The sequence below is a fragment of the Myxine glutinosa genome, chromosome 7 (assembly GCF_964187855.1).
Source record: "Myxine glutinosa chromosome 7, kmMyxGlut1.1, whole genome shotgun sequence".
Classification (NCBI taxonomy): domain Eukaryota; kingdom Metazoa; phylum Chordata; class Myxini; order Myxiniformes; family Myxinidae; genus Myxine; species Myxine glutinosa.
The window spans coordinates 182,176,940-182,189,178 of record NC_136267.1 but is presented as its reverse complement, the minus strand read 5'-3'; the positions used below and the strand labels follow the sequence as shown (position 1 = coordinate 182,189,178).

Sequence of the window (12,239 nt, the reverse complement as noted above, 5' to 3'; positions counted from 1 at the left end):
CCTCCTTTGTGGTCTGTCACCCTCTGCTCTTTCCGTACTTCGTCCCCCAGGTTTCCGCAGAGCACCCACGGTCCACCATCAACCCCCTTCTGGTGAAACTACCTAAATCCAGGATCACTGCTCACCTCCACTCATTTGTTCCTCTTTTTTTCCACCTATGGAACCGACTTCCATATGCTCTTCAACGTCATTCTTCTCTCCAAGTCTTCAAGTCAGCTGTTCACCACCATCTCAGATCATCCACCATTCAAACCATGATATTTTGTACCCCCATTAACCGTCTTCAAGCCCAACTCTTTACAGGCTTCATTCCTGAGAGTTTGATACTGTTTCCATCCAGGATGTGACCGTGTACGTGTCCACAAATGTGTACAGAAAAAAATATAGAAACGTTTACAAAAATTTTTTGTAAACGTGTACATGTTCCGTTGCTAATTTATACCAGACTGTAAAAGGAGCCGGCCTCTAAGTCCAGTTTCCGTCCGTCCATCCGTCCGTCCAGGGTGGGGTTTTTGCCACCAGCCTATCAGATCAGTTCCCTCTGGCCCTGGGGCAGGGCGAAGAGAGGAATATGAATATGAATGAATGAATGAATGATCGTTTTAAGGCCATTTTCCCCGCTAGAGCAGGGGTTAGCCTTGTGGGCCCCATGACAATCATGGTTCCCTGTTTGAGGCAATGTTTTTATGGCCGGATGCCCTTCCTGACGCCAACCATTAGTCGCCTCTTACGATGCGCAGGGATACGGTGTACCTATTCTAAACCGGGGTACAGGTTTAGTACCTTCGCAGGGCGAAGAGAGGAGGGACCTGTAAATGTTTTTTCGCCGCCATGTTGTTTATCGATGTTTTTTCATACACGTATTGGTGGCTGCATTCATTAGCCGTTGATATTAAGTTACTTTGACTTGAATGGAAAATTCATGCCTTTTTAAATAGAGGAAGTGTGACACAAACAGTCGCACTGTATAATAATAAGCACACATCCGTCATGCTGATGGACTGTCTGAATGACTGAAGGACTGAAGGACTGAAGGACACCACACGATGCTAATACCTCCCATTAATAAGTTTTGTTCCAGGGGTGATAAAAAACACAGGTTAATGCCACAGTACCAGTCATATTTACATGGAAGTACAAATTTTTCGTAGGAAGTTGCATAATTTCCATGAAATGTACCAACAATGGTAAAAAACAAAAAGAAAAAAAGAAAAAGAAGAAGAAGAAGAAGTATGCCAGAACTTTTAAGGCATAATCGAAGTCAGCATAATTAAAAACATATAAATCGATACAAACATCATCCAAATTGAACAACTCTGTCAATTATGCAGAAAACACTATTCAAGGCCATCTTGAAAAATGGCAGCCATCTTGAAATTTTAGATGGCTGACAGGAATGTTTTTCCGAATAAGGTGACCCACGAAGAACAGGAATGCACAATTTTGTGCTTGTATCACCATTTGAATGATAATTTCAGTTATCTGCTGTGTTATCAAAGAAATATAGGATCTCTGACCCCAATATCAATCAAAATAAAGTGATTTACCTGTAATCGATTTAATGACATAATGAGACACACAGACTGATGATTGTTCCACACATCCTGGCAAATCAGATCACATGTTACCCTAACTTACTTTAAGGTTTCACCAATACCATCAAAATACCACCTGAATGCAGTAAAACGCTAAAAAGTCATGGAGGCATCACTGAAATGTTTACAGACTGCAGGTGGTGTAAAATGTTTACCAACCACAGGTGTTACAGACTGCTTACAGACCACAGGTATTACAAGACCCGCCAGGATAGCTTAGAGGTGTGCCATCTCGCCTGGTTGCCAACCTCGGCCGAACTATCAATGTCATACTGGAACTTCACAGACAGGGAGTCCATTATTGTGTGTCCCGTCCCTTGGATGGACGTTAAACCGGCGGAACACCATCATGAGTTGGTGAATAACAAAGATCCCACAGTGTCCTGCACAAAGAGTTGGTGAGCTATGACTGGCACCCTGAACAAACAAATCACAAATTCCTGCACTGACATGCAAGGGGCACTGCATCAGTGGCACAGAAGTGCCCCTGCAAGAACTAATACAAATTCGCAGCCACGTGCTGCCAAGAAATAAATGAACAAACGAATCGGCCTTAAAGAATGCTTACTGCAGTCTGTTGGTATTAAATGATACTTACAGGCTTTGGGGTACTGCATGGTGTATACAGACTGCCGCCATTCCAAAATGAAAATGCTTACATGTTGCATCTGTCACTGAATGCTTATACACTGCCGGTATTACAAAATGCTTACAGATTGCATGTACCAAAGAATGCTCATATATTGTGGGCATTACAAATGTTTATAGATTGCATGTATCATGGAATGCTTATACACTGCCGGTATTACAAAATGCTTACAGTTTGCATGTCTCACGGAATGCTTATACACTGTGGGCATTACAAAATGCTTACAGGTTGCATGTATCACGGAATGCTTAAATACTACTGGTAATACAAAATGCTTACATGTTGCATGTGTCATTGAATACTTAAACATTGCCGGTATTACAAAATGTTTACACTTTACAGGATGCACGTATCACGGAATGCTTATATACTGTGAGCATTACAAAATGCTTACAGATTGCATGTACCAAAGAATGCTCATATATTATGGGCATTACAAATGTTTACAGATTGCATGTATCATGGAATGCTTATACACTGCCGCTATTACAAAATGCTTACAGATTGCATGTACCAAAGAATGCTCATATATTGTGGGCATTACAAATGCTTACAGATTGCATGTATCATGGAATGCTTATACACTGTCGCTATTACAAAATGCTTACAGATTTCATGTATCGTGGAATGCTTTTCACTGCAGCTATTACAAAATGCTTACAGATCGCATGTATCGTGCAATGCTTATACACTGCCGGTATTACAAAATATACAGATAGCCTGTATCAAAGAATGCTTATATACTGCCGCTATTCCAAAATGCTTACAGTTTGCATGTATGAAAGAACGCTTTATACTGTGGGCATTACAAAATGGTTACAGGTTGCATGTATCACGGAATGCTTAAATGCTACTGGTAATACAAAATGCTTACAGGTTGCATGTACCAAAGAATGCTCATATATTGTGGGCATTACAAATGCTTACAGATTGCATGTATTATGGAATGCTTATACACTGCCGCTATTACAAAATGCTTACAGATTGCATGTATCATGGAATGCTTATAGACTGCCGGTATTACAAAATATACAGATAGCATGTATCAAAGAATGCTTATATACTGCCGCTATTCCAAAATGCTTACAGTTTGCATGTATGAAAGAACGCTTATATACTGTGGGCATTACAAAATGGTTACAGGTTGCATGTATCACGGAATGCTTAAATGCTACTGGTAATACAAAATGCTTACAGGTTGCATGTATCATGGAATGCTCATTCACTGCCGGTATTCCAAAATGCTTACAGGTTGCATGTATCATGGAATGCTTAAATACTAATGGTAATACAAAATGCTTACATGTTGCATGTGTCACTGAATCCTTATATACTGTTGGTATGACAAAATGCTTACAGATTGCATGTATCATGGAATGCTTATACACTGCCGCTATTACAAAATGCTTACAGATTGCATGTACCAAAGAATGCTCATATATTGTGGGCATTACAAATGCTTACAGATTGCATGTATCATGGAATGCTTATACACTGCCGCTATTACAAAATGCTTACAGATTTCATGTATCATGGAATGCTTATACACTGCCGGTATTACAAAATATACAGATAGCATGTATCAAAGAATGCTTATATACTGCCGCTATTCCAAAATGCTTACAGTTTGCATGTATGAAAGAACGCTTATATACTGTGGGCATTACAAAATGGTTACAGGTTGCATGTATCACGGAATGCTTAAATGCTACTGGTAATACAAAATGCTTACAGGTTGCATGTATCATGGAATGCTCATTCACTGCCGGTATTCCAAAATGCTTACAGGTTGCATGTATCAAAGAATGCTTAAATACTGTGGGCATTACAAAATGCATAATGCTTACTTTATTCCAAAATGCTTACAGATTACATCAAAGAATGCTTATATACTGTGGGCATTACAAAATGCTTACAGGTTGCATTTATCACGGACTGCTTACACACTGCCACTATTCCAAAATGCTTACAGGTTGCATGTATCGTGGAATGCTTATTGATTGCATGTATCATGGAATGCTTATACACTGCCACTATTCCAAAATGCTTACAGATTGCATGTATCATGGAATGCTTATACACTGCCGGTATTACAAAATTCTTACAGATTGCATGTATCATGGAATGCTTATACACTGCCGGTATTACAAAATTCTTACAGATTGCATGTATCATGGAATGCTTATACACTGCCACTATTCCAAAATGCTTACAGATTGCATGTATCATGGAATGCTTATATACTGCTGGTATTACTAAATGCTTACTGATTGCATGTATCATGGAATGCTTATATACTGCTGGTATTACAAAATGCTTACAGATTGCATGTATCGTGGAATGCTTATACACTGCCGGTATTACAAAATGCTTACTGATTGCATGTATCATGGAATGCTTATATACTGCTGGTATTACAAAATGCTTACAGATTGCATGTATCATGGAATGCTTATACACTGCCGGTATTACAAAATTCTTACAGATTGCATGTATCATGGAATGCTTATACACTGCCGGTATTACAAAATTCTTACAGATTGCATGTATCGTGGAATGCTTATACACTGCCGGTATTACAAAATGCTTACAGATTGCATGCATCACGGAATGCTTATACACTGCCGGTATTACAAAATGCTTACAGATTGCATGTATCGTGGAATGCTTCTACACTGCCGGTATTACAAAATGCTTACAGATTGCATGCATCACGGAATGCTTATACACTGCCGGTATTACAAAATGCTTACAGATTGCATGTATCGTGGAATGCTTATACACTGCCGGTATTACAAAATTCTTACAGATTGCATGCATCACGGAATGCTTATACACTGCCGGTATTACAAAATTCTTACAGATTGCATGCATGACGGAATGCTTATACACTGCCGGTATTACAAAATGCTTACAGATTGCATGCATCACAGAATGCTTCTACACTGCCGGTATTCCAGAACGCTTACCGACTGTTGCTGTAACTTGGCAATGAAGAAGTGCTGTAATCAGAAGGACAGCCGCCTGAAAACCAGAGAAGAATGTTTAAGTGTGTCAGGGCCATCCTAAGCACAGCTAGTTTGTGATTCACAGTTGCTAGAGTAACAGACAAATAAATAGGAATTACTTGACATGTTGAGTAAGCATACCACTGGATAAAGTCACTAAGTTATCCCAAAAATAAAACATACAATGACTTATTTGAAGAAGAGCTGTGAAACGCTTACAGACATCGACGACTATGACGCACTTACTTGAAGCTGTGTTGCCTGAGCATCAATCCACTCTTGGTGAACCTTGATAGCATTCCACCTTGATAGCATTCCATCTTTCACCTCTCCATTACTGGTGGAGGACTCCACCAGCACCAGGTGCTTGCCCAGCTCCACAAATGTTACTTATTGAATTGTCTTCTATAAAGAATCACCCACTCACACATGTAGCCATTCTGCAACTGCTGAACTCCTACTACCATTATGTTTTGGTTTGAATACTATCGGAGCTTGCACGGTAGTTGAAGCCTCATCGTAACAGATCCGAAAACATCGCAGAGTATATCGTAAGGCATTGAATACCGACTGCATCGTTGTTCTTTATCTCCATGTTGAACATTTGAGCGTTCTGCCGGTGACTCATCTGAGTGAAGAAAATCTCAGATGTTGATGTGTAATTTGTCTCTTGTTGGTTGATCCCGAATCAGCAGATCTTTGCAGCAGCTGGTATTTGGTCCTTCACCCACATAAGGTTTCTTTTTGTTGTTCATTTTTCTTTGCCATGGGGTTTACCAGGGAATACAGTTGGGTTTATGTCCTTTGCCTCATCCAAGTTGCAAATCCACAATTTCCTTTCAATCTAAGGATAATTTGGTGACAGTTGTCAAAAAACTGAGTCACTTGAATTGAATCACATTATTGAGGGAAATTGGAAGAACCCCCCTGAGAAGAAGAAGAAAAAGAATATACTCCCCTCTCCCCCCCCCCCCCTCCGCCCCTCCCCAATTAAGCCTCCAAATAAAAGCCTTGTTGATGTCGGTGTTACTTCCAGTTAAACGCACACAGACACAAACACACAAAGATACACACACACACAAAGATGCACACACACACAAAGATACTCACACACACAAACACACAAAGATACACACACACACACACAAAGATACTCACACACACAAACACACAAAGATACACACACACACACACACAAAGATGCACACACACACAAAGATACTCACACACACAAACACACAAAGATACACACACACACACACAAAGATACACACACACACACAAAGATACACACACACACACACAAAGATACAGACACACAAAGATACACACACACACACAAAGATACACACACACACACAAAGATACACACACACACACACAAAGATACTCACACACACAAAGATACACACACACACACAAAGATACACAGACACACACAAAGATACACACACACACAAAGATACTCACACACACAAACACACAAAGATACAGACACACAAAGATACACACACACACACAAAGATACACACACACACACACAAAGATACTCACACACACAAACACACAAAGATACACACACACACACACACACAAAGATACACACACACACACAAAGATACACACACACACACAAAGATACACACACACACAAACACACAAAGATACAGACACACAAAGATACACACACACACACACAAAGATACACACACACACACACACAAAGATACTCACACACACAAACACACAAAGATACACACACACACACACAAAGATACACACACACACACAAAGATACTCACACACACAAACACACAAAGATACAGACACACAAAGATACACACACACACACACAAAGATACACACACACACACACAAAGATACTCACACACACAAACACACAAAGATACAGACACACAAAGATACACACACACACACAAAGATACACACACACACACAAAGATACACACACACACACAAAGATACACACACACACACACACACACACAAAGATACACACACACACACACACACAAAGATACACACACACACACACACAAAGATACACACACACACACACAAAGATACACACACACACACACACACACACACACACAAAGATACACACACACACACACACACACACACAAAGACACACACACACACACACACACACACAAAGATACACACACACGCACACACACAAAGATACACACACACACACACCCACACACATGCGCGCACACACACACACACACACACACACACACACACACACACACACACACACACACACACACACACTTCTTTTCATCCTGTTCAGTCGCCCTTTAATCGCAGTAGTTTCCCCCAACCCCGCTGTCAATTTAACCTTGCTCTTCCATGAGCCTCGCTCTTGTAGAAGAAACATTAATATCACGGCCAAGTTGCAATCCTCTACCAGGTCATCAGGCTGGTCGACTGACCACCGAGATAATCTCCAATCGTCAATTTTTCCACCTGATAATGCGCAAGTAAAGGTGGGACAATGACATGGAGGTCACCAGCGGTCAGGTGTTCAACCTGCTCACCAATGTGTTTATGGGCTCCTGATCACCAATTCCCAACAAAGTGGTCTTGCACATGGTCTTGCTTTGTGTACTGAGGTTCTTAAATATAAAAAGTGAATTTCAATTAATCCAGACACAAGGAGTCTGATCCCAATGAACAAAAAAGAAGATCAATCCATAAAAGGGAAATGAACAAAAGACACTGAACATGAACATTCTCCGTCATACGTCATGTGTTGAGTTACTGTATGGAGAGCATGCTACAAGAGTAAGTTTAGGTCTTCAAACTCCTTAATGATGAGTGATCTACGATTCAGTGGTGTAACGGAAGGTAGTGTCATAGTCTTTGTGGTTGCGGATTTGGAAAATGTAACCACTTGTGGTAAAACTTAGATAATTTCTTGTGGAACAAGAGTTGGTGAAGTCTTGCAGGAGTCACAACGCTTCCATGGATCACATTGATTGATTGAGCTCTGGTGTTTTGTTTGGTGTTCCCATTGTTGACAGGTCGAGCACACTTGGCCTCACCACAACAGGTGTGGCAGTTGTACAAAGCATACAAGTGTGGTGAATGAGATGCATGGTGAGCATGTTGTGTGGTGAACGTGATGCATGGTGAGCATGTTCTGTGGTGAATGAGATGCATGGTGAGCATGTTGTGTGGTGAACGTGATGCATGGTGAGCATGTTGTGTGGTGAATGAGATGCATGGTGAGCATGTTGTGTGGTGAACGTGATGCATGGTGAGCATGTTGTGTGGTGAATGAGATGCATGGTGAGCATGTTGTGTGGTGAACGTGATGCATGGTGAGCATGTTGTGTGGTGAATGTGATGCATGGTGAGCATGTTGTGTGGTGAATGTGATGCATGGTGAGCATGTTGTGTGGTGAATGTGATGCATGGTGAGCATGTTGTGTGGTGAATGTGATGCATGGTGAGCATGTTGTGTGGTGAATGTGATGCATGGTGAGCATGTTGTGTGGTGAATGTGATGCATGGTGAGCATGTTGTGTGGTGAATGTGATGCATGGTGAGCATGTTGTGTGGTGAATGTGATGCATGGTGAGCATGTTGTGTGGTGAATGTGATGCATGGTGAGCATGTTGTGTGGTGAATGTGATGCATGGTGAGCATGTTGCCAGAGTGGCAGCTCGACCAGGGTGGCGGCTCGACCAGGGTGGCGGCTCGACCAGGGTGGCGACCCGACCAGGGTGGCGACCCGACCAGGGTGGCGGCCCGACCAGGGTGGCGGCCCGACCAGTGTGGCGGCTCGACCAGGGTGGCGACTCGACCAGGGTGGCGACCCGACCAGGGTGACAAACCTGATGGATGGTGAGTCCACCCAAGTTGCGAATCTGATGGATGGTGAATCCAACTGGGTATCGATCCAGATGGACGGTGAATCTGTCTAGTGGTGAACCTGACGGATGATAACACTATCAGGTACACCCAGGTGGTGACTCCACCCATGTAGCGAACCTGACGGGTGGCGAGTCCGTCAGGGTGGTGAACCCGTCAGGCGGCATGTCCACTCAGGTGGCAAACCTGGCAAGGGTGACTCTGCCCGAGTGGTGAACCCATCAGGTGGTATGTCTACCCAGGTGGCGAACCCAATGGGTGGCGAGTCCACCCGGGTGGTGAACCTGGTAAAGTGGCATGTCCACCCAGGTGGTGAACCCAATGGTTGGCGAGTCCACCCAGGTGGTGAATCTTGTAAAGCGGCATGTCCACCCAGGTGGTGAACCCAATGGGTGGCGAGTCCACCCAGGTGGTGAACCCGTCAGGAATCATGTCCACCCAGGTGGTGAATCTTGTAAAGTGGCATGTCCACCCAGGTGGTGAATCTTGTAAAGTGGCATGTCCACCCAGGTGGTGAACCCAATGTTTGGCGAGTCCACCCAGGTGGTGAATCTTGTAAAGCGGCATGTCCACCCAGGTGGTGAACCCAATGGGTGGCGAGTCCACCCAGGTGGTGAACCCGTCAGGCATCATGTCCACCCAGGTGGCAAAACTGAGGGGGGCGACTCTGCCCGAGTGGTGACTCCGCCAGTGTTGTGAACCTAACAGGTTGCTATGGCTTTATGCATGCGTCAGCAAATCTCACAAATGGCGACATTACATCTTTCTCATCCAATGGGAAAATGAACATGGATAAAATTAGATCCGTGTAAGGAAGTAACAATGTGTAAGGAAGTAACAATGTGTAAGGGGGTAACAATGTGTAAGGAAGTAACAATGTGTAAGGAAGTAACGCTGTGTAAGGGAGTAACAATGTGTAAGGAAGTAACAATGTGTAAGGAAGTAACAATCCACGACAGACAGTAAGTGGAAAACAAAGTGAATAAGTGTGAATCACCATAGTTAATGTACATGTATTACCTTCATGTTAAACAGGTACCCGAAATACGAATGGTATTGAAGTCATTCCCACATAAATAACACATTGTGCAGATCTAGTAATTTTAATCTGATAATATTGTACTATCAATGTATACAAGTTATGACGTCAAAGTATACAAGTTATGACGTCAAAGTACAACGTACGAGCCGTTTATACAACTACTGTGAGATAACTTTAACACTAACAGGTATAATAACTATTGTGAGATGAGATATAACTTCAACAATAACAGGTATAATAACTATTGTGAGATGAGATATAACTTCAACACTAACAGGTATAATAATAATAACTATTGTGAGATGAGATAACTTCAACACTAACAGGTATAATAACTATTGTGAGATGAGATATAACTTCAACACTAACAGGTATAATAACTATTGTGAGATGAGATATAACTTCAACACTAACAGGTATAATAACTATTGTGAGATGAGATATAACTTCAACACTAACAGGTATAATAACTATTGTGAGATGAGATATAACTTCAACACTAACAGGTATAATAACTATTGTGAGATGAGATATAACTTCAACACTAACAGGTATAATAACTGTTGTGAGATGAGATATAACTTCAACACTAACAGGTATAATAACTATTGTGAGATGAGATATAACTTCAACACTAACAGGTATAATAACTATTGTGAGATGAGATATAACTTCAACACTAACAGGTATAATAACTATTGTGAAATGAGATATAATTTCAACACTAAAAGGTATAATAACTATTGTGAGATGAGATATAACTTCAACACTAACAGGTATAATAACTATTGTGAGGTGAGATATAACTTCAACACTAACAGGTATAATAACTATTGTGAGATTATAACTTCAACACCAACAGGTATAATAACTATTGTGAGATCATAACTTTAACACTAACAGGTATAATAACTATTGTGAGATGAGATATAACTTCAACACTAACAAGTATAATAACTATTGTGAGATTATAACTTCAACACTAACAGGTATAATAACTATTGTGAGATTATAACTTCAACACCAACAGGTATAATAACTATTGTGAGATCATAACTTTAACACTAACAGGTATAATAACTATTGTGAGATTATAACTTTAACACTAACAGGTATAATAACTACTGTGAGATAACTTTAACACTAACAGGTATAATAACAATTGTGAGATAACTTTCACACTAGCAGGTATAATAACTATTGTGAGATTATAACTTTAACACTAACAGGTATAATAACTATTGTGAGATGAGATATAACTTCAACACTAACAGGTATAATAACTATTGTGAGATTATAACTTTAACAGGTATAATAACTATTGTGAGATGATAACTTTAACAAGTATAACTATTGCGAGACAAAGACAGTTTGGACTCAAGCCAATAACTTTCTGATCATTTGCAGGAGATATGTAAATGTGCTGGTGACACAAATGGTGAGAGTCTCACCTGGCCACCGATGCTCCAAGGTACCAGGGCCCTCATGTCTTCACGTATCGTCCCTCCCAGTCTGAAAACGAGGATGTCTCGCTCGGAGGAACCTTATAACGTGGTGCGATGGTGGGGCGTGGCCTCCAAGGGTTCTGGGTGGATGCCAGGTGTGTGGGCGGGGCCTGGCTCTGCCCGCTCAGGGTGGGGTTTCAGGGTCAGGGGTGGTTGGTGGTTGTGGTTCGTGTTCATGTGCACACAGTGGTCTTCGTTAACTTCTCGGTTTGTGTTCATTTTCACATTGTATTCTCGCACCTTGAATTTCTCACCTTTGGCTCGCTGATCCTCATCCATGATTTCGTCACGAGTTCATCATCAATCATCATGGTTTATCGTGTATATTTGGTCATTATCAGAACCCGAATCTCCATTTACAAGACGAAGTGAATGCGACAACAAGAAACTGGGTTTTGGGTTTGTAAATTGTAATGAAAGTGAAATCACGACCACGAGAGAGAATTATATAAATTACCCTAATTGTGACGTCATTACGTCATCGTCCTGAGTCATAGACAATATTACCTGTTAATACCTGACAGCGCTGAT

The 12,239-nt window shown here is 41.3% G+C and overlaps 1 protein-coding gene across 8 annotated transcripts in view; it reads right to left on the bottom strand.

Moving 5' to 3' along the window:
* Positions 1 to 11,772, bottom strand: part of LOC137431868 (B-cadherin) — a 129,327-nt gene extending 117,555 nt beyond the window's left edge. For all 8 annotated transcript variants that reach the window (XM_068123655.2, XM_068123657.2, XM_068123656.2 and 5 more), the window contains exons 1-2: positions 11,655 to 11,772; positions 5,214 to 5,268 (exon numbers count right to left, since the gene is read on the bottom strand). In XM_068123655.2, the coding sequence (XP_067979756.2) occupies positions 5,214 to 5,268; positions 11,655 to 11,690 (91 nt within the window). In that variant the 5' untranslated portion in view covers positions 11,691 to 11,772. The remainder of the gene's footprint in view (positions 1 to 5,213; positions 5,269 to 11,654) is intronic.
* Between the last annotated feature and the right edge of the window lie 467 nt (positions 11,773 to 12,239).